The 23303-nt window shown below is 40.4% G+C and overlaps 1 protein-coding gene across 2 annotated transcripts; it reads right to left on the reverse strand.

Moving 5' to 3' along the window:
- Positions 1-399: 399 nt before the first annotated feature.
- On the reverse strand, positions 400-22282 carry MTCH2 (mitochondrial carrier 2). 2 transcript variants are annotated; one of them, XM_074275349.1, is made up of 13 exons: positions 21702-22282; positions 16877-16961; positions 16573-16679; positions 11267-11293; positions 11006-11065; positions 9416-9473; positions 9118-9169; positions 8595-8654; positions 7478-7571; positions 5436-5483; positions 4639-4706; positions 2949-3024; positions 400-1547 (listed from the first exon to the last, which is right to left on the reverse strand). In XM_074275349.1, exons 1-13 carry the CDS (start codon positions 21786-21788, stop codon positions 1461-1463), a joined length of 909 nt encoding a protein of 302 aa, XP_074131450.1. In that variant the 5' UTR covers positions 21789-22282; the 3' UTR covers positions 400-1460. The 2 variants fall into 2 exon arrangements, with proteins under 2 accessions (XP_074131450.1, XP_074131451.1); XM_074275350.1 differs by lacking the exon at positions 11267-11293 and having other exon boundaries at positions 11006-11100; positions 16489-16679; positions 21702-21921.
- Between the last annotated feature and the right edge of the window lie 1021 nt (positions 22283-23303).

Consider the following 23303-nt stretch of genomic DNA (forward strand, 5'->3'; position numbering starts at 1 on the left):
TTACATTGTAGGTAGCAAAATTCATGTTTTCTGAAAGACTCTGATTTTTCAAAGTGCTATATTACAACTTCCTGCAAAGATTTAGATGCTTGGATGCTTATGATTCTGGAGCTTGCTTCATAAAACAGTACATCCCTTTTATGTAACCACATTTTAGAATGCTGGGAAGATAAAGGCAAAACTTTTTCATAAGATAGCAAAATCTAGATGCCCTCTAGTGGAAGATAAAAGGCTATATAGTTAGCTTGCTCCTAAAGCCAAGAGCACTTTTTTCTTTTGGATTCAGCAATTATCCAATAAATTTTTCAGACATGTGACTTTGCTGGTAACAGCAAATTTTCTTTAGTGAATTGTTCTGAATCTTTTAAACATTATTTAAAAAAAAAAAAAGAAAAAGAATTAAAGTTTTTTAGAATTTTATTTTTCCGTTTCCTTCTAAAATGTTTTTTGTTCTGTAAATTCCTGTAACACACTTAGTTGTGGGTCACATCGTGCCAGGTTATTGATGCTTTGGCTAAAAAAAATCTTGGTAGTAGAGAATGAAATTTACATTATCAGACCCAATATTACAAAAATCCTTTTTAAGAGTGTCATGAGGAATTAAAACTAAACCACTCCCACCCTCCTTTAAACAAAATGGGGGAAGGGAGTAGAAGAAAAATTTAAAAAATCATGTACAGTTCGAATTATAATGCACTGTTGGATATGGCAAGGACACAGCTCATAGAGAAGACCAAGGACGGGACCTTAAGTCTGTTTCTAATTTGTGTTTTCTACTTTATAGGATTTGTTGTGGAGCTTATAGGGAAGGAGGGTTGAAGTCATTACAAAGTCAGCTTTCTTGTACTTCATTTTGGTTAAATGAATTTAAAAATAATCTTTGCTATTGTTAACATGTCCCTCTCAAATCTCACTTCTATATCCACTGAGTTGTGCAGAATGAGGGATAGGGCCAGAGAAACATAGTTATTTAGAGCCCTATACCAGGACATAGGCTCTGTGGGGATCCTACTGTCTCCTCAGACAGAGTCCATAAGAGGAGAGTAATTATTCATCTCCTACAAAGTTGCTTTATTAATTTTTCTGAAGTTTCACAAGTTGTTTCTATTCCTGTTTGGAATTTAATGATTCTTCATTCTTAAAAAGTTTCAGATTGAGGCCTAAACACCAGAATAATCTGCCCATTCCTCTAGAAAAGTGCAATTTTGCTTTATGTAAATCATATTTAAACCCAAAGCAAAAACTGCCCATTTCAGGAAAAACAATCACTGGGGAATCTCAACAGTAAAGCAGCTTGCACTGGGAAATGAACAAAAAAGGCAGACACCAAACACCTCCATTTTCCCAAGATTAAATGATTATTAAAAAAAAGCGCACCACACTGTGTAGAAATCAACATTCTCTCCCATAATTCTGTGCATCTGGGACTACAGAAATGTCATTGCCCCTGCCCCACATCTTCAAATCAACATCCTCAGGTCACAACTGTAAGTCTTCCCAAATGGGACCTTCCGGAAAAACAAGCTATTTCCACGACTCATGTTTCCCTGGAAAAAAATCAAACAGATAAAATTTATAGTGAAGGCCATGACATCAGTAAATCCAATCGGCAAAATGAGCAAAGATACAACAGATGTCCTGGAAATGCAACTAAATGGTTAGCGGATACAAAGTCTCCACTCCTACAGAACAGAGAGCTATACTCTGATTAATGGTAACAAACCAAATACAAAGGAAATACCATTGTACCTCAGAAGGAGGATGAGAAGAGGTTCTTCCCAGCCTTTATAACACTGTCAGTGCCACAGGGGCACAGGACAATTTTGTACTCCTTGGGCTCCCTTCTTTACAGGCCCAACCCAGCATCTTCCGCTGGAGCTCGCTCCATTTTCCAGTCCATTCAGAGGAAGTACAAGAGAAGCAGCCACAAGGAGAAGGGAAGGCCTCCATTCTTACTTTTCCACCAGGGGGCCGGAGGATGGATCAAGAGAGAAAAAGGTACAACTACAATGATAAACTCTCTCTCTCCTTAAAGTGGGGACCACTGTGAACACTCATTTGCTGCTAAATGCAGGGAGGAAGTGTGATCCCTGAGAGCAGGCGTAAAAAATTATTCTGAAGGTTATTTCAGTAGAAACATTGTAGCCTTTAATTCTCAGAGAAGGTCACTGGATTTCTGTCCTGGGACACGGCAATCCTAATGGGACTGGTTGTCTCTACTCATTTTTATAGACTGATCCTGAGCGTTAAGAAGCAAGGCCTGCCTTTTGTATATATTGCAACTGCCACAAAATAATGCAACAAAGAATTTTATCTCCTTTCTTCCTTACTTTGTCTCTTATAAATATTCAAAAACAATTGTGGTGAGACAATTCTTTGCATTTTATAATAAACCTGATGCTTAATGGTGGCCCCTGTACAGCTAGGTCAGACCTAAGAAATCCGTGTGGGCACAGCATCCCAATGCATAAGCTTTGGGTCTACGGGATCAATGATTACCCTAACACTCAGTCCAGGTGCTCTAACTCTGACACTTATTTGTTGCTATAAATTAATGTAATTTCTAGTGCCTGAAATTCCTCATCTGCAAAGTAGGATAATCCTTAGCTTATAATATACTGTTGGAAGAGTAGGGGAAAAAAAAAAATCTGAATCTCTGCATTTGATTCAGAGTGGGAAAGAAATAAGTATTCGGTAACCAAGACCTTTCAATAACTTGCAGAGGCAGACCCTCTTATAGTGAATGTGCTTTTAAAAATATAGATTATTTAGATGGATTATTTCTCCTATCTCTAGTACAACATCTTCCCCTTCTGCTAGAATGTCAGATTGAACGTCATTTAAGTTAAACAAACGAGACTGGTAGCTGCAGGTGAAATTTGTGGGAGAAGGAAGGATCTGGATAAAAACCCAAAAATACTGGTTCAAAAAGCTAAGAATACCAATACCTCTTTTTGCAGCATGCACCAACAGTCTAACCAGGAAGAGTAAAGTGGGGCATAAGGAGGACATCCACCAGCAAGCCTGAAAGAGAGAAAATCTCAGTTATCCTACCACATCTCTAGGGGCTCTCGTACCCTTGCGTCCACAGTTCTAGTCACAAAGGTATGGAAGAAGAAATGCCAGTTGTGAGGAAACTGCCAGTTTCACTGGAACAAGAGTCACAGGCAGGCTCCACTTGGCTCACTTTTTTCTGGCACTGCCCATGGCCCTTCTGTAAGCACAGCATTATACAGTGGGGGCCCTGCCTGGCAGCCCTTTAGACTCTGAATATACTGAGTGCTCTGCTGCTTTCACAGTATCTAGACAGAATGGTCATGAAGCCTTCCTCTTATGTACACTACTCTGGGCTGCCTTAGAATCAAAATGGGTCAAAAAGCCCAGAACACCACATTTCCTCAGCTTGCACCCAAGGACATGGCTACATTAGGCAAGGCACAGGGACACAAGGAATTACTATTATATCACAGACATGCATTCTGGAGGCCACTTGACAGGTCAAAGTTGGAAATTTCTATCCTGGTCTCCATTTAAACACTACATAAAGCCCTCCTCCGGCACGAGCCAGGCCCGACAGTGGGGACAAGAAAGAAGCTCCTTGCCAGGCTGCAAAGACGGGGGTGGAAGTGGGGGAATGATTGTCTGCTTAGATGAAATTATGGACCCCAAAGTAAAGTGATACAATGTAAGGGAAGGAAGAGAAAAGGCAAAGAAAACCAACATGCCCAAGCAATTCCTTTGAAACCCAGTCCTTCCACAAAGTGCCTTCTGACTGTGGTCCTCCCAGCCATTATCCAGAGGGATCACTCTGGGGGAGGAGGTGCTGGCTGTCCCCACCCACTGCCACCCAGAGCAAGCAAGCCAGCTGAGCCGAAGTAGTGTGGCTTCCTGAGACAGGAGGCAGGCCATGTGCCAGCCAAGTCCAATTGACCACCATTTCCCATGAATCCCGATGGAGCTAAACCAAGAGTCTTGGGCAGTTGTGCTTCTAGGCCCTATTCTGCAGTCCTGGGCCTGGGAAGCAGCCCGGATACCAAAGTATCTGACATGTCTACAGTTTAACATTGAAAACAGACCATTTTTTCCATGGAACTAATATTAAAGGGGCATTAGTCACTGTACCTAAAGGACCATGGGAATCTTTCCATCTGACTTGAAACCTGGGGCTGAAACTGTCCTTATGTGTTGTAAGCTCGTGCAGAGGCTGCCTTTTTTACTGTAATTCCAATGCTTGAGACCCACAGAGTGGCTAATAGCTCTCTCCTTCCCTCTCAATCAGAAGGAACATGGCAGTACTTTGTGTATATGGGTTGATAAAGAAATAGAAGAATTCAAGTTAGTTTGCCTCCTTTAGTATGGAAGCTCCCTGAGGATACAGATCAGAGCATCTGTTTCATGGCACACAGCTCACAAAGTTCACTGAATGTGTTGTTTGTTAAGACATATACAGCCACCACCTGATAATAATATAAAAATCAAATATGGGACCAAAAGTCACAATGGGTTTCAATTACAAACAAAAAATAACTAATTGCTTTGGGGAAAAAAAGTTGTCCTTCTCAAAATTTCCATTAGGCTCACCTCATCCGAGTCAAAAAGGAACCAACATCCAAGAGAAAGCAAGCAACGGTTACTTACCCACAGTTGTTGACAGCCATCAGGTTGGAGATAAGTACAAAGGGATAGGTCAGCATACTGGCAAAGAACTAGAAGACCAAAAGGAAGGAAAAAGATGGCAAAGCTTTCAGGACAACTTTTAATTTTCACCTTCTATTCTGTCTCTATTCTTCTATTAAATGGCCTGGGGATACCCACTTGGAGTGAAAAAAAAAAAAATGAGTAAATATTCCCTTTGAGCATGGGAGTTCCACTGAACATTCTACACAGTCTTCAAATATGAGCTATTAGCAGCTGGAAGTTAGTCAGTGGACCAAATTCTCTATTTCCCCATAGAGAAGTTTTACTTTTGTTGTGTGATCAATCATTTCACATAGAGAAAAGTGCTTTGCAATACACAGTGTAAAATCATATCCACCTATAATCAAGATATATAAATCAAAATTGCAGAGTCTCTTGGCTGAATACATGAAAATGGTTACCTATTCCAGGATAAAAGGATGCTGGTGATAATAAGTGATATTTTAGGATACCACATAGATCAAGATAATTAAAATTCCTCAGTACTGAAATACCAGGAAGCCCGCTTCCTCAGGTTGGAGGAGGTGGCGGGGTCTACTTTTTAGACATGGTGTGGATTCAATAATAAGGTTTAAGAGATCTAGGTGCCTCTATTCACCTACAAAATAAATTATCAACGAACTTGGGAAGAAATATTCTGAGACATGTGATGGATGACTTTTTCATATACTCTCAATACAGACTGGATGATAAAAACAAGTCTATTTCTAATCCGAGGAGAAGATGAACAAACTTACTCCGGTGACAGCTTGGGAATAACTCTTCATTTCATTCATGGTGGAAACCTAAAGAAGGAGAAAACCTTTAGAACAAATGAAAAAATTCTGCTGCTATTAACAGCTGAGACCATCAATATATCCTTTATCTCAATTACTATCAATTTCTTTGTAAAACTTAACTTTCCAACTAGATTTTAGAGAAAATATTAACAAAAAGTAGCTAATTATTTAAATCCTTGTGAAAGCAGACAAATATGTCTTAGGTCAAAGTGATTTTTGGGTATAGAAGAATGAGTACAGATTTTTAAAAAGGTTGGTTAACTTACTTAGAGACAGCTAGGTGAACCAGTGAATAGAACAATGGGCTTGAAATCAGGAAGACCCAAGTACAAATCCAGCCTCAGATACTAATAAGTATCTGATAAGCTCTCATTTTTAATCTCTCTTTGCTTGTTTATTCAACTGTAAAATGGGATTAATAATAGCATCTGTACCCCAGGCATGTAATGAGGATTAAAAGAGATATTTGTAAAGGCTTAGCAGAAAGCAGATATTTGTTCCCTCCTTCTTACCTAGAAATATAATTCCTCTACCAAGAGAATATTCCACTTAAGACATATGGGCCTCCTAGAGGGAGTTCCATCACATGGTCCTTTTCCTCAAGTGATATTCAAATAACCCAATCTGGTCCAAACATATTTTCTGACATTTTCTGACATTTACTCACATACCCCTAGGGCACTGTTTTTCTCCATGATATGGGGTGGTTAGTTGGATAAACAATAGGGTTGAAATAAGGAAATCTCATCTTCCTGAGTTCAAATCCAGTCTCAGACATTTCCTGGCTGTGTGACTCTACACAGGTCACTTCACCCTGTTTCCCTTAGTTTCCTCATCTACAAAATGAGCTAGAGAAGGACATGATAAATCACCCCAGAATCTTTACCAAGAAAACCCCAAATGGGGTCAAGAAGCATTGGACACCCCTAAAATGAGGGAAGCCGCCATGGTAGCGTTACGCCCCAGAAGGGCACTTGATGTATGGGCTGGGAGTACCACCAACAAGAGAACATGGTCAAGTGATACTAGCTCTCCAAACCCAGGGTACAAGGGAAGATTTCAAGGGAGCTAACAACTTGGAACTTTTAATATCTGAATAATTGAATTTCAATATAGCCAGTTTCCTTGGTAATCCTGGGGATTTTATTTTATGCATTTAAAATCATTCTGAAAAGGGGTCAGTCTCACCCCAGATCAAGGAGGTTCAGAACCTTTTCTCTCATGCAGCTTTTAAAAGATCCAAGGAAGTGAAGGATTCTTCAGGACTTCTTCCAAATGCCCCATTTCTCCTAAATATGGTGGGGAAGCTCAGCCTACAAGTGATTTGGAGGCAAAGAATTGGGCTCCTGAGATCACCTAATTATTCTCCCATACACCTGTTGGCTTTTCATGGTGTTTCCTAAGGTAGCTGGGTACCATCGGACACTGAGATCTCTACTGGGAGTCAGGAAGCTTAAATCTGACTCCAGACACTTACTGGCAAGTCTTTTGAGCTCAGACTAGTCACCCAACCTCTGCCTGGCCTAGGCTCCTCAGATGTTAAATGTGACTAATAAGAGCACCTATCTCCCAGAGTCACTATGAAGCTAAAATGAGATAATATTTATCAAGTGCTTTGCAAACCTTAAACATGATAGATAGGGGGCAGCTAAGTGGCACAGTGGATAGAGCACCAGCCTTGAATTCAGGAGGACCCAAGTTCAAATCTGATCTCAGACACTTAACATTCCTAGCTGTGTGACCCTGGGCAAGTCACTTAACCCCAGCCTCAGGGGAAAAAAAAAAAAAAAAAGAATTTAAGAAACACAATAGATAAATTCTAGTTATTTTACAGGGCCTTATTAAGGTCAAAGATATAAACTTCTCCATTAGCTCCTGGCAGTCTGGCTTTTACCATATATTCTGGAACCTCAGGGAAGGCAGGTCACCATTATAATAGTCATTATTCACACCTAAAATCTGAGTCTAGTCATAGTTCATGCAGATCTCACACAACCTACCCCACTCTCCAGTGCATAGGTATTGACGAGGTAGGCCAATGAATTACAGAGCCACAAGGAAATGATATCTCCCAGAAGGCGAGGAATAAGGCCCCTGTCATTAAAAAAAAGTTAGAGTTTAGAATAAAGAGTAAAGAATGAAAAAACCTACTCTATGTACACATTGAAATGTATTATATTTCATATAATATTTTGAATTTTTCAAAATTAGATCCAGAAGTCAAATAACTTTGAGTAATTTTTTAAAATTTGAAACCAAAGACCAGAATGTAATATCAAATGGAGCACATCTTCACCAAATTCACCCTTCAGGAAATGGGGCAGAGGCTAAAATATGGAAGGCTGATTTCCAAAGCCCTTAATTCCCTTTTTAAAAATTCTAAGTGAAATAGCCTTCTCATACTGTTTTGTCCACCATATCTATTATCATGAATTATATTTTTTTTGAGGCAAAAAAATCTATTAGAGGCTTAAAAGCCTCTAATCCTAAAGAGGATTAGATATAGTATCTGTCCAACAAGATTTTATAAATATAAAATTAAGACAAAAGAAAAATCAGGAAGAAAAGAACATCACACAAAGAGGATGACACCATGAGGGGCCCATATGAGCCTGAGAAGAAAAATGGTAAGCAAGGACAAAAAGTTGGGCAAAATGGACCTTTGTATCTTCCACTTCCTCAGGATAAATAAAATCAAATGCTGATAAGAAAGACGAAATTCCTTGAACTTGCTACCTGCAGAATCCCTTACTGAGAAGAGACAAGATGATACTTAGAATGAGGTTATTTTTATGCATCCTTGACCAGGACAAAGATTTTGGATGAAAAACTTTAAGAAACAGGTAACTGAAACATTTCAAATGCACAGAAAGATATTTAGAAGGAAACAAATAACTGGGACAGCTTGGAAAGTAATTTATTATATCTTACAAGGAAAATCAAGTTAGATTTACATGGTTTTAAGTACAATTCTCATTTTATTTGGAGTCTCATGTTCAGAACTTAAAAAAAGGTATATCCAGAGACTAAAGAGAGATCACTCTCCTAACAGCTGTCTCTGAAGATACCCTCCCTTCCCTCGCACTAAATTACTTAAGCAAAATAACATCAACTCACGCAAAGAATCCTAGGAAGCCTTCCTCTCGGTAAATGGTTATTATGGAGTCACACAGTCCGCTGAATAAGGGAATGAGGAAAAAAAAAAAAAAACAAAAAATGTTTTGTTATTTTGTAGACTGAAGAACAGCACTCATGGGTCTGGGAGGAAGCTGAAGGTCCTCCAGTACATGCTTCCTCCATCTTCAATTTGCTTTGGTTAGTTCTTTAAAAAGACCTTGCTTTTTTTTTTTTTTTTTTTTTTTTTTTGGAACATCCACACCAAAAAAACAGGGCTGATGGCATGTGCTGTGTCCAAACAGCAGGAAAGACAGCATCACTTTCCCATGATGTAGTCAATAGCTCAATATTTATGAAATGATTACTATGTGCCAAGCAATGTGCTAAGTGCTAGGGAGATGGACCCACCCACCCATACTTCTGTCCTCAAGGAGCTCCCTGTCTCAGTTTTAGAAGAGTCTTCATTCTAACGGTCCAAACTCTTTCAGCCTCTCCTTAGGAAAGGGTGTCCTGAGGCACTTACCAGTATTTGCTCTCTCTGCCAATGAACTGTACCATAGATCTCAGGGTAATCACTGTAGGACAGAGAGAAAAGGTATTGGTAGACACAGATGCTGAAAAACCACTTATTCCACCTAGAGATACTTGGCCATCTGGATAACTTGGACTATAAAAAGAAACCACAACACCCACGAAGAAATCCCTAAATGAAATCCCACAGTAACCCTCCTCAGAGGTCAAGGGGCCAAGTCAAAACGGATCAGGAATATCAATGGAATGTGCGCCACAATTTCTGTTACCATGTCATACCAGAAACATACCATGGAAGGGATGTGTAACGAGGGTAGCAGCAGAACGAGCCATCATCTCTCGAGTAGTCTAGAAACAATCGACACACATTTCTGAAACCTAAATTTTGACATTCAAAAGTTGTATGAGATCAAATGTGGGTGAATACTGTACTATATGAAAAGGGCGTGAGGTGAAACAAGGCTCCAGCCTTGGAGTCAGGAACAGTAGCGTGGAGAGGATACAGTAGAATACTTTGTCATTCTAGCATACCTTTCACTCATGGATTTCAATGTTCTTTTTTAGTTATTCCTCAAAATATCTCTGCGAAGCCGGTTCCCGTTATTTTCTCAATTTTATAGATGAGAAAAACAAAAGCAAAAAACAGGGAGGGTCACCAGCAGGTAGTCACAGAGCTGGAAGAAAAACTAAGAGTCCTGAATTCAGAGCATAAGGTCACGCTCTCTTCTGAGTGATTTGCAATCAATCCAGATCCCTCTATCACGCAGGCATTATTTCATGAGCCTCTCCAGGAGAGATGGAATGACTTTTAATAGGGCTCTCTCCTACAACCCTACAAAAGTAAGAAACTCAGAGTTGCTGAGGTTAGCTGTCATTTTTCTAGTCTAGGGCACTGTGTGTTAGGAGCAAAAAATTAACTATGATTCCTAGACAAAAAATTCGGGGCTTGAAATATGCTAAGTTGGTCTTATAACTTTCTGCACAGAGACATTCTTGGTATTAACAAGAAGACAGTCACTGTAGGAGTCACTATCACCTAGACAGAAGGATTTTGGGACCACCCAAATATAAGCAAGAATAAAATAGAAAAGGGGCTAAAGTTAAGTGAAAAAAATTTTTTGTTACCACTAATGCTAGTTTTTGTTTGAAATGACATTAAAAAAAAGTGTATAAAACCAAATCAGCTTTTTGTTTGATAAACTTAAATTTTAGATGATGAATGCTAAAGTTAACTCTAAGAAAACATCTAATATCCAAACAAAAGCAGCAGTTTTGGGGGGGAGTCTGGAGAGGCAAAACAGAAATTGCTTTAGGGGAAGAAGGGATGGAGAATGGGCAATGGTGAAGGGGATATCCCAAACATGCCAAGTGTCACACAAGCATTCTTAGAGATATGACAGTTAACATGCCAAGGGCTTCATTCTGTCTTTAACCTTTTCTTGAAGATTTTCATTCAGTAATTACATAATGGGATTGTTTTAGACAAGAGAATCTTAATTTTGGTTGAATGCATCTTTTTCTCTAAAACAAGAAGTGTTTTTCTTGGTTCTTTCTAGCTAAATAGCATTATTAAGTCAAAACCAAGTTAATGTTTCATTTTAAAAAAAACAAGAGACTAAAGAATGACATTATATTTACAAACTATCAAAGCAGCCTCTGGGCCTCTTAGAGTCAGGGCCAATACTAGGTACTAGGAATCCAAAGACAAAGAATGAAACAATTGCTATTCTCTGAGTCAAGGTAAGAAGCAAAGGGAAGCTTGAGGCCTTGAATCAGTCACTGATTACATATGGCTGAGGGGCTACTCATTCTATATATATTGCAGCACACTTAGTTCAACTTAGAGAACAATTTTTTTCATATCTAGGTTAACTTCCTACCTCCTTGATAACCCTGTCAAAGCTGGATGGGCCATCTTTTTGCGATCCTTGTTTTAATTCCTGTGAAAAGAATAAGAGATAAGAGAATCAGGCTTCTGAGGCTTCACACAGAATGATTCAGATTGGTGTCTACTCCTTAGGCCAGCAGTTCACTAAGTACTTAAAGGTTTAATTATGGTGCCTTCTCCTGAAGGGAAGGGTTAAGCAGCAATAATCATTTGCAAGGATAGGGTTCATGCATAAAAATGAGCTTCAACATACCTCAGTTTTGTCACAATCCTGGTATTGCTATAGAGGAAGGAAGGGAAAAAAAAAGAGGATTTAGGTTATTGCAGAATCCTATGAGAAAAGACACAAAACACAATTGTATTGGTGGTGGCTGGACTAGATCAGATATCATGGGTAGTCTCCCATCACTCATCAATAGCTAACATCAACCAAGAACTGGGAACAAGCTCTGTCAGCCCGACTAACCAAATCTGTCATATGGGTCTTAGACACAAACAGTGCTAACACTAAAGCCAGACATCTGTGCAAAAAGCTAGTGAAATCATAGCACAAAATTCATTTTCTTCTGGAAAGAATAGAATGGACACCAAAGAGCAAGGCTACAGTGTGGGACAGGAAAAAACGTCAACTTCCCAAAGTCTGGTCAGCTGAAATCATACAACTATTTAAACTGTTCTAAATCAAGAAAATAATATTTGCACAGAGACATATAATATAATCATTTCTTTGATCCTACAAATAGCCCTATAGGGTTCAGAAACTCCAAAAGGCCAATCTAAAGTCACATGGCTATTGTCAGCCAACACAAACTCCCATATTCTGACTCCAAGGCCAATGTCTGTCTGACTACACTTCAGAGAAGGTAGTATAGAAGGATTAAGTATGGTTTCTGCTCAACCAGATTTTTAGAGGTAAAATTAGACATTTTAGACAAAAAATTCACAAAGGAAAAGGACATCTTACAAGAGGATAACTTTTAAAATGATAACACAAGGGGCCCACATAAGCCTAATACAGAATAGGGATATCTATTTATATCATTTGCCCTGGGTTAGAAGATGAAGTAGGAGTTGTGGGATACTTTAGAAACATAATCTTTAAAGTAAATAATTATGTCATATTTGAAAATTGGACTTCTTTCTTTAAAGTCACATAAACTCAGTTTTGACAAAAATAGAGAGTGCCAAGTCATATTCCCCTAATATTTTCTTTCTCACAAGAACACAAAGACAGGGAGTCAAATGAGGGACCTACGGCTTAGGCAGAGGAAGGGAAGGCTTCTAGATAGAGTACATTTTTTATATCTAGGAAACCCCCATTCAAGCCTTTCCAGATCCAGGGCAAATCCCTTCACTTCTAGAGGAAGTTTTAAAAATGGATATTAGGATAACATCTTGTGTACTGGGCTGCAGTGAAGAACAAGTGAAGTTGGAGGAGCTTCCCCCCACTGTAATGGCCTAGAAATGTTAGTTATTATTATAGTCAATAGGCACAAAAAGGCCAGGCCAAGCGCTAGTCAGCACTGTAGCTAGGACTTGGAGCCGAGTCTTGCCTAAATTCAAGGTCAGTCCTTCTACATCTCCTAAGAACTGAAGGAAGGTAAATAACAGAAGCCAGAAACAATGTCAAAATTAACTGGAGTTAAGGCTTGGTAAATCTGCCCTTCCTTCCACAGATTCTGTTCTAAGAGTCTGTCTAAAAATGCCTATTTCTGGACTTTTTTTTTTTTTTTTTTTTTTTTTAAAGCAAAACTTTTTGCTTCTTTTACATCATTCTGGACTAATTCTAATATGTGCTTGGTCCAGACATAATCCAGATATATTTACTCTCACAGGGGCTGAAAGTTATTTCACATTGGAGGCACTGGCAACAGAAGTTTCTTCACCTGGGAGGAACAGGTTAGATAAGGAAAAATCAGGAAAAAAATGAATTCAGAATCCAGTGTTGGCTAAACCTGAAGACATCAATTTGGGATAATTTACCTTTTAATAACAACTGCTAGGAAACTTGGGAAGTAATTTGGTAGAAACTAGACTTAGACCAAGCTACAACTACATATACCATAGTGACCTCAAAATGCTTATATAACCTGATTATCCAAAAGTCCACCATAGAAAATGGTGCAAGAGAACTAGATAAGGTACCTTTTAAGGCTGTGACTAGCATTTATTCTAACCTAAACAATAGATAGATATCATTATAAAAGATTAAATACTAAAATTTAAATTCACTGAAATTGAAAAGCACTTCCAAGAACAAAACTAATGCATCAAGGAGACTATGGAAATTGATAGGGGGAGGGGAAAAGAAGAAATCTATGTACCCAGTATTTTGTGGAGTACTGGACGAAGCACAGGTCTTGGAATTAGAAAGACTAGCTGTGTGATCCTGGACAAGTAATTTTTGTCTCAGCTTCCTCATCTGTAAAACAATACCTTTCAGCTTTTATTCTGCAATCCTATAATCTCATTTTTTAATATCCAAGATACAGAAGGAACATAGGATCGACATTCTCCATGAGGTAACGGTCTTTCAGTCATTGGACATGAAAGGAGTAGATATTTCATATAAATGTCAAACAGATTGGAGCAGAAAATCAACAAGGAAAAGGCCACGGTCAGAGAATTCTGGAAAGATGGTGGAGATCAGAAAATATCAAGTTCTCCAGATTTCTCCCATCAGGAAAATACAACTCAGGGTCAGACTTAGGCTATCTAATGATGAAAAATAAATAAGGTTTGGGGCAGACAATTGGAAAAGATCAAAAGAACTCAGGACAGAAATTTGACCAGCCTGAAATGTAAACATATTCAGGATTCAGCAAGGGCTGGGGGGAGCCCTGGAGCTTGCTGGGAGGCAAATGAGGGAGCCCCAGTCCTAACCACAGAAAGTGTAACCTTCCTGGGGTCTGAGTATGAGAAGACTGAGGGAACCTTGGCAGATAAGATAAGAAGGTGAGTGCAGAAGCAATGTGGCAGGGATGCTGTTGGCCTCAGGCACTTAAAGCAAGTGGGAATGCTTAGTTTTAGGTTCCAGGCAAGAGGGGAGAACTAAAGGAAGAAGAGACACTATATCCCCCATTCCAGAATTTTAGTAGTGATTCCACTAACAAACTTTTATTAAAAAAAAAAAAAAAAAAAAAGGCAAATGAGAAAGAAATGAACTACAGAAAGTTACTATGGAAATAGGTAAGGAAGACCAGGATTCATCTTCAGAGGAAGATACTAGGTTAAAAATAAAAAAAATAAAAATAATAATAAAAAAAAAAGCCTCCCCTATCCCAAAGAGTAATGTTGAATGGTGACCTACCAAAAAGAGTTCACAGAAGAACTCAAAAAAGCTAAAAATCAAATAGAGATTGAGAAGAAACTAAATAATAAAAAAAGAACAAGATTATAAAAAAGAAAGTTAACCAATTATAAAAAGAGATCCAGTCTTAAGGAAGAGATGGCTCATATAAAAAAATTTTAAAAATATATAAAAAATGTGAGATAGCTCTTAAGAAAACAACAGACCTGGAGAAAAGATTGAGAAAACATAAAAATAATTGAATTATGTGAAAGTTATGACCAAAAATTAAATAAACAAAAATGAAAATCTGGGGCAGCTAGGTGGCACAGTGGATAGAGCACCAGCCCTGAAGTCAGAAGGACCTGAATTCAAATCTGACCTCAGACGTTTAACACTTCCTACTGTGTGACTCTGAGTCAAGTCACTTAACCCAATTGCCTCAACCAAAAAAAGAAGAAGAAAATTTAGATACAATAATGTAAGAAATAATTAAAGGAAATTGTCCTGAAATGTTAGAACCAGGGAGAAAAGTAGAAATAGGAAAAAAAAAAATCCATCAATCACCACCTGAAAGAGATCCTAAAAGGAAAACCTACAGGAACATTATTGCTAAATTTCAAAACCTCCAAATCAAAGAGAAAATTTTACAAACTACAACAACAATAAAAAAAAACCTGATTCAAATATGCTGAAACTAAAATCAGAATCACACAAGACCTATCAATGGTACAATAAAATACCAAAAGTAATGGAATACTATATATTAAAGGTTGTGGCCAAAAAGATTATATCCAGCAAAATTAAATATAATCCTGGGGGGAAAAAAAAAAGGATAGCTAGATTTCCAGGATTTAATGGCAAAGAAACCTGACCTTGACAGAAAATTTGATGACATATAAAAGTTAACATCATAGATTAATTTCAAGGAACTCAACAAGATTTTTCATGTGTATATGTGTAAATGTAAGCCCTGTGGCTAAGACTTTCATTAAACATTGGATAGTTCAAAACAAAGATTGGAGAAGAGTTTAGTATGATGTGATTTTAAAAAGTAAAATAGTGTAAGAATAGGTAAAAACAGAAATTATGTTAAATGAATAAGTACAAGAGCAAGAATTGCTACAAATGAATTAGGAAGAGAGAGGACTGGTGATTCTAAAATCTTATACTGGAATGAGAAACAATCACATATACACCCATACCCACCCACCCACATACACACCCATAACCTTATTCATCCACAAGGGTTTATCATAAAACCTTCCAAAACTCAAAATTCATAAAGAAAAAAGAGGGGGAGGGAATAGGATAAGGTGGAACATTAAAAAGTTTAAGAGTGGGGTAAGGCTCAGAGATTAATGGGAATGGAATAAAGAGGAAGAGAAAAGTTAATAGTAAAGCAAACTTGTGGGTAGAAGTAAAGGAGTTAGCAGGGATAGTAAGCAAGAGCTATATGCAAACACAAGATCAGAAAGAGAATTTATTAGGAAAAAAAGTGGGGGTAATAATTACTGATCTCAGAAAAAGTAAAAGTTAAAAAGAATCAATCAAAAGAGAAAAACCTATATATTTCAGCTATATTAATATAGCTTTAGATGCATATGTATACATAAGGATATCTGTATACATATATATGTATGCCTAAATATATCTATGCTTAACCATATTCCACTTGGGGGGAGGTGGGAAAGGGGAAAAAAAAAGAATAAAGTAAAAAGCGCACAGAACAAAAGAAAATCCACAATGAAGAAAAGATAGTTCTGAATATAATGTCTTCTATTATTATATGATTTCTTGAAATGTAAATTTATCATTACATATTTTGAAGCTCTCATGTTCTGCTGTGAACATAACAATCTTTTTTTTTTTCTTTTTCTATTTTGTATTTAAGTTTCATTTTATTTTATTAAAGCCTTTTATTTTCAAAACATGCATGGATAATTTTTCAACATTGACCCTTGCAAAACTTTGTATTCCAAATTTCCCTCCCTTTCTTCCCCACTTCCTCTCCTAGATGGCAAATAACCCAATACACGTTAAACATATTAAAAATATGTTAAGTCCAATATATATTGCATTTAAATTTTAAATAAAGAAAGCTTAAAAAAAAAAGAGAGGGGGAAAAAAAAAGGTCACAGTTATAAATCTATCCCTGGAGTATGTACACACAAGAATTTCTCCACTGGACCAACAGTTTAAGTTATTAAAAAAAAAAAAAAAAAAAAGAATATTTACATATATGTGAAAATGGGTCTGAATTTACTTACCTGCAAAACTTTACTGTGGACCACAGTTCCAATGGCTCCAGAACAGAGTCTGGGAGTTAAGCCTTTAAAGAGCCCGCTTTTTCCATCGATATTCATAATATGTTGAGCTAAGAAAAAAAGCCAAATACTTAGATCACAATCTGAAGGAATCATTACCTAGACACAGAAAAATGCCAGAGAATCTTCATGATCCATTTCTAGAATTCCACATTCTACTCTCTGCTTCCTTTTAGACAGACAAATAGACAAACGTACCACAAAGTTTTATAGCTGTCCATCTCAAAAGTTAATAATACCAACTTACCATAACAAAAGAGACCAGGGAGTTGATAGACTTGCCGCCCAAAAATATTTCTTCCCATAGTTGGAGGAAGAGGCTCATATCCCACCTATAAGAGTTAAAAAAAAAAAAAAAATCATTATGGCCTTGAAAAGAGAGTAGAATTAAGTTTAAATGTTACTATACAACTAAAGATGTGTTGTTGGTTTTTTGTTTTTTTTAAGCCAGTAATGAAATAGCTAAGCAAAACCACAGTACACAGCCAACTTTAGACTGTAAGGAAAGTAATTTTGTTTCAGGAAAGCTACCAGAACTGCAGGAAATGTGACAAGTAATCCCCAAAGAAAATCTGGAGTCATTTACATTTGGAACAATAACCAAAAAACCAAAAACTAACAAAAAAACAACAACTGTGAATCAATTAGAGAATATGAGTGCATGAACTGTAATTAGTGAGGCAGTAAAACAGATTTGACGGATAGCTTCAAAAGCTGTGACTAGAGGATTGCCATCTCATTTCTATAATCTGTTCAGTTTTTCAAAGTGTTTAAAAGGATATTGTGTGTGTGTGTGTGTGTGGGGATATGGATCTTATTTTCTGCCAACACAATTACTAAATATTTGTTTCCCTAAAAGTATAGCCAGGCATTTTTCTTTTTTTTTTAGAGTGAATATTATTCCCCAATGGATAAGTAGTTAAAGGATAAAAAGAAACAATTCTCAAAATAGGAATTACAATGAACAATTAAAAGAAAAACTGCTCCAAATAACTAAGGACAAGGGAAATGCAAATCAAAATAACTTTAAGGTTTCATCTCTCATACCCAGAAAGCTGACAAAGATAACAACAGGCTGTGGAGCTGTGAATTGGTCCAACTGGTTCTGGTACGCTAAGAAAGTGACTAAAATATTCATATGCTTTGACCTATAGATCCTATAGCTGGGCTTTTCTCCTAAGGAAGTCAAAGACAGAAATGATAGTCTCATTTACAACAGTAATAGTCCTTATTGTGGAAGCAAAGATATAAAATACATACTCCCTGTTAGAAGTTGGAATAACTTATCTAGTTTTGGAGTAATGGGTTTTTACTATAAGGAATACTGAATATGAATAATTCAGAAGCATGAGAAGGAATATAAACTCATCCAAAGAAATAAATTAAACTAAGCCAACAATGGGCACAAAAATCAGACGTGAACACTTGGTCCTATGGGTGTAAAATATTTCTTATATAATGTTATTAGAGTTGGTTAATGTGCTGGCTGGTTCTTCTAAATTGCTTTTATTCTTTCTTTTTTTTCTTATTTAAGTGATGGCTTGCTAAGTAGTGGAGGGATAGGTTTAAATAAAGTAAATACTAATAATTTAGAATTCTACCAAACTTTTAGGAAAATTTGCAACAAAATTGTTGTGAAATCAAAGTTAGTAATGAGTATTCTAGTTTCAGATACATGAAATGTCAGAAGCTACCAACTTGACGCTTTTTGTTGAGAGGACCTCAGAGGCCTTTCTCTTAGCTCAGCTGTTAACAAATACAATATAAATTATGATCGCTTCCACATATGTACTATTCTGTCATAACAGTACTGTGATTTTGCACATATCAAATTTCAAAGACTATGCTGAGTTTAAATCTTTTCTTCCCAATCTATCTAACAAATTAACCCCGACACTGTAGAATCTAAATCCACAAAAGTCAATCTTTGTCAGACAACCTGAATAGACTCAAGCAAAATGAATGTTGAAATCTGTGTACCAACACATGAAATTCATGTTCATATTCCAAGAGATATGAATACTAACATGATCTGTTCTAACCTGGAAAGCTATACTGGCTCTAACTACTAAGCAATAAGTAATTATTAAACACCTACAATATACAGCACACTATTCTGGGTGCTAGGAATTACAAAGACAAAAATGACCTAGTCTCACCTACACTCAGGAGCGCACACTCTACAAATGGGGATAACATACATCTAAGTAAGTATATGCAAAAAGCATACAAAACAGACATAAGGTTAAGTTTGAATGGAAAGGCACTAGTCATCGAGGAAGGCCTCCAGTAGAAGATAGTGCTTAAGCCAGAGTTCCAAAGGAAGTCAAAGACTCCAAGAAGTAGAGAGAATATTCTAGGAATGGGGAATAGTTTAGTACAAAGGCCCAGAAAATGTATTAAGTTTTCCTGTGAGGAGAATAGCATTATGGTTAGACTTCCTTGTTTGTCAAGGACAGTAATACGGAAGCAGACTGGAGCAGTAAGAAAGGGCCAAAATCCTAACAGAAATAGGGAGTCACTGGAATTTATTTTTTTTCAATCAAGGCTTTTAAACTTCCTCTCATCTCCCCCATACTGGACATAAAAACCAAATTTCTATCATAAGCACAGTCAAACAACAACAACAACAACAACAAAAATCCCTATCTGCTACGTCCAAGAACATGCTGCACTGGAAACTTTCAGGCAGGAGGCAAACATCATGCTTTATCACTGACAGGCTAGAATCATGATTGATTAATCACTATACTGATCAGTTCTTAAATCTTTCAAAACTTTTGTTTTACAACACTGATGTTAAAGGTAGAAATTATTCTCCTGGTTCTGCTCACTTCACCCTGCAGCAATCCACAAGTCTTGCTAATTTTCCCTAAAACTACCTTTTTAGTCATTTCTTATAGCATTACATTACATTCATATACTGGAACTTGTCCCCAATTGATGAGCACTCTCTTAGTTTCCAGGGTTTTTTTTGTTTGTTTGTTTGTTTTTTTGCTAAGACACAAAGGTTGCTATAAATATTTTGTACAGGAGCCTTGCCTTTTCCTTTATTTACTTGGGGTATTGCTTGTAGTGACTGCTGGGTCAAAAGGTATACTGTACACAGTTTAATAATAACTCTTTGGACACAGTTCCAAACTGCTTTCCAAAATGACGGTATCGATTTACAGCTCCATTAACAGTACACTCATGTATTTGTTTTCCAAAAACCATCTCAACATTTGTGATGTTCCTTTTGCTTTAATTTTCATTTTTCTAATTACTGTCGCTGGGGTTTACTGCGTGGACGTGTCTATGGGAGCACGTATGGGGGACATATTGGGGTGAGGAGAGGCCTGAGTTAGAGACCCGTTAGAAGACTGACTGCAACAGTTTTAGGAGATGATGAGGATGGTAGAAGAGATAGAGGAAAAAAGGGGAAGCGCCACCTGAGATATGAAGATCTGGGAACTGATGGGATATGAGGGAAGAGCAAGGCTGAGGATTCGAAGACACCAAGGATGTGAACTTAGGAGACAAGGGCAGTGATAAAATGAGCGCTCTTCTGAGGGGAGAGTGTTGAGGGAAGGAATGCGTTCCGTTTTGAACGTGGCTAGCGGATAGCTGGTGAAACAGTACTTGGTAGTGCTGAACTGGAAGTTGGTTTATGGACTAAGCAGAACTGTCCAAGAAGCTGCTGAGGTCACCAAGTGAGAGTACACAAAGAGCTGAAAACCTGCAGGGGGGCAGTGTGGGGTACATGAAGTTGTGGACTTGACTCTAATGAAGGGCCAAAGGACACTGAGAAGAAACATCCGGACAACTGGGAGAATCAAGGAAAAGCAGCCCCATGGAAGGCCCAACAATGGCAGCCAAAGCAGTAAGTGCTAGACAGTATCAGCAAAGGGGAAATTCGGGAGGAAATTCAAAATACTTCACACTTCAACTGAGGCCCTGTTATGTTGACAAGCCCATTCACGGAAACAACCAAGCAATGAATAGACCGCCACTGCACGACCCTTCTACAAGAATATTTCAAATCATCCGAACTTGGCTAAAAGCCTTTCAAACAACCTGTTTTTAAGCTCTAGGTAAATGTGATGCTCATGCCGTTCTAAGCCACATGGGGTCCCACATCAGAACCTCATGGATTTCTTCAGAAACTTGACTCAGCAACCCTTCCCACTCGGCCTATTATTTCTGAATGAGCTCCTTGTGTCTAACTGGTATCTGGTTCCAAAATCTGCTACAGAATAGCTGCACAGCCCCTCCCCAGCGCAGCCCCTACCAACTTCCCCTCCAATAACTGCAGTGGGTAGGATCTCCGCTGAAAGGCAGAGGAAGGGGAGGGGGCGGCAAAGAGGAGCTTTTTTTCCTTTAATGGGACCTTTCTTCGTTCGGAGGGTGAAAGAATCAAGATCCTCCCCCCCCAAAAAAGGCTGGTCAGAACCATACTCGGGGCTGTTTTCTCCCGCAAGGTCAAGTCACTGCAGCACCTAAGGGCTGGGGGAGGCAGGGAACGAGCCGGTCACACTTGGTGGGGTCGGGGGGAACCTCGGCTCCGAGTCGGGACCAGGGTCCCGGCACCTTGGAGCAGGTTCTTTTGAATTGACAGGAAAAAGGTTTGGGGGGCGGGGGATGGACCGCCGTGCAGGAGGGGGCGGAGGGGGATCAAGAACGAGCCCAGAAATGCTCGGGTTCCGGGTCCCGGCCACGGTCCAGGTCTGAGGTCACCTTCCCCAGATTCCCCCAGCACTCACCACAGGTTAGACCAGGGTGGGGGCGAGGGGGAGGAGGAGGGCGCGATAGCGGGGAGACCCCAAGGCCCAGCTGGAGGGCGGAGGCCGAAGCACCCGAGCGACCCCCACTCCGGGGGCACGACTGTCCCACCCGCCCTCACTCCGGCCTCACTTTCCAAGGTTCCCTTGGAGCGACTTGGCGGCCACGGGGAGGGCCCTCAGGCCCCGGGAACGAGGAGGAGCGCCACGGGCCGGGCCCTCGGGCTCGGCCGAGTCCTCGGAGCAGGCCCGGGCCGGGCGGGCCGGGGCCCGGGCGGGGAGAAGGCCGGCGGCGGCGGCGGCGGCTCCTACCTGTACGAGCACCTTCACGTACATGAGCGGCTGCGAGAGGATGGTGAGGCCCGAGCCCAGCAGCACCTGACTGGCCGCCTCCGCCATGATGGCACCCACGGACGGACGGGCTGACGGAAGAGCGGGCTGGGGGACCGAGCCACCGACCGACCGGGTCCCGGATCACGTGCCGGGGCCGGCGGCTTCGCTGACCCGCGGAGCGCGCACGCACGCGCTCTCTCCGCCTTCCGTGAGCGGCGGCGGAGGCGTGCACGCAGGGCCCAAAGAAACGGCAGCGCCTCGCGGGCGGCAAGGAGGCGGCGAAGGCTGTGGGCGGGGCCGCACCCGCGCCCAGGCCACGCCCCTCGGGCCTGCCCGCGCCCAGGCACCCCGCGGCGAGGCGAAACGCTACTGCGCTTGTGCGGGGCAGCCCAGGGTGTAGCGAAGCCGGAGAAGGAGGAGGGGGAGGAGGAGGAGGAGGAGGAGGAGCCGGAACCGCCGTGGCGGGAAAGTTATGCTGGCGGCTAACTGCCGGAGAGTTCGGGAGAAGCTGGTTCTTGACGGCCCTGCGGCAGCCCTCCAGCTCTCACCCTCGCAGAATCACGGAGACAGATAACAGCCTTTTCCCAAAACCAGTCCGCGCGTGGCGGAGGCGGGGCCTGTGTTGCTCCCATTTCACAATTGGGCAAACTGAGGGCGGAAGAGGGGCCGCGGCCGGTCCGAGGTGCCAGGCACCCTTTGTCGGGCGAAGGCCTCTGGATCTGAGTACCCGAGCCCCGGGGCGCCACGTGGCAGCGATCCGACCGCCGAGGCTGGGCAGTTTGGGGGCGCTGAGCTCTCAGTATGACCTCCCCCTCCTCCTCCTCCTCTGCCACCTCCTTGACCGCCACCTCCTCTAACACCTCCTTGGCCTCCTCCCCCTCCGTGGCCTCCTCCTCCTCGGCTTCCTCCCCCCGCTCCTCGGCTTCCTCCCCCCGCTCCTCCCCCCGCTCCTCTCCCCATTCCTCCTCCTCCTCCTCCCCATCTTCTTCTTCTCCCCCTCCCCCTGCCCCAAGTCCCTCTCCTCCTCCTCCCCATCCTCCTCAACCAACTCCTCCTCTTCCTCCTCCCTCCCCTCCCTCCCCTCCCGCTCCTCATCCTCCTACCCCCCCTTCCCCTTCCCCCCCTCCCCCTCCTCGACCCCCTCGACCCCCTCGACCCTTTCCTCCTCCCTCTCCACCTCCTCCTGTTCTTTAATAGTCCTGGATCGATCGAGCCGCTCGGAGGTCGTCACGGGCCCGAGCGAGGAAGTGTGTGGGGGGAGACTTGAACGCGGTTCTTGGGGGCTCCCAAGGTCAGGAGTGATGAGCAGGAAGCAGAGATCCAAGTGGATGGCCTGGGAAGGTGGGAGGACCAAAGTAGCCTGAGGACGGAATATAATAAGACCTCAATATAATATATCAATGTCTTAATATAATTTATAATAGTTTCTTAGTATAAGACATGATCATGTCTAATTCTGGGCATTATAATATAGTCTTGATCATATATAATAATATCCTGATATAATATAATAACATCTTAATATAACAATATGGCCATTTAAAAGTTTTCAGAGCAGCGATCTCATGTGATCCTGAGAAC

The sequence above is a fragment of the Sminthopsis crassicaudata genome, chromosome 6 (assembly GCF_048593235.1).
Source record: "Sminthopsis crassicaudata isolate SCR6 chromosome 6, ASM4859323v1, whole genome shotgun sequence".
Taxonomy (NCBI): Eukaryota; Metazoa; Chordata; class Mammalia; order Dasyuromorphia; family Dasyuridae; genus Sminthopsis; species Sminthopsis crassicaudata.

Coding starts and splice junctions, on each gene's coding strand:
- MTCH2 (XM_074275349.1), bottom strand. CDS start 21,788: ATGGCGGAGGCGGCCAGTCAGGTGCTGCTGGGCTCGGGCCTCACCATC. Junction 11,066..11,266: donor AGGATTGTGACAAAACTGAG/GTATGTTGAAGC, acceptor TTCTTTTCACAG/GAATTAAAACAAGGATCGCA. Junction 9,474..11,005: donor TTGACAGGGTTATCAAGGAG/GTAGGAAGTTAA, acceptor GATTGTTTCTAG/ACTACTCGAGAGATGATGGC.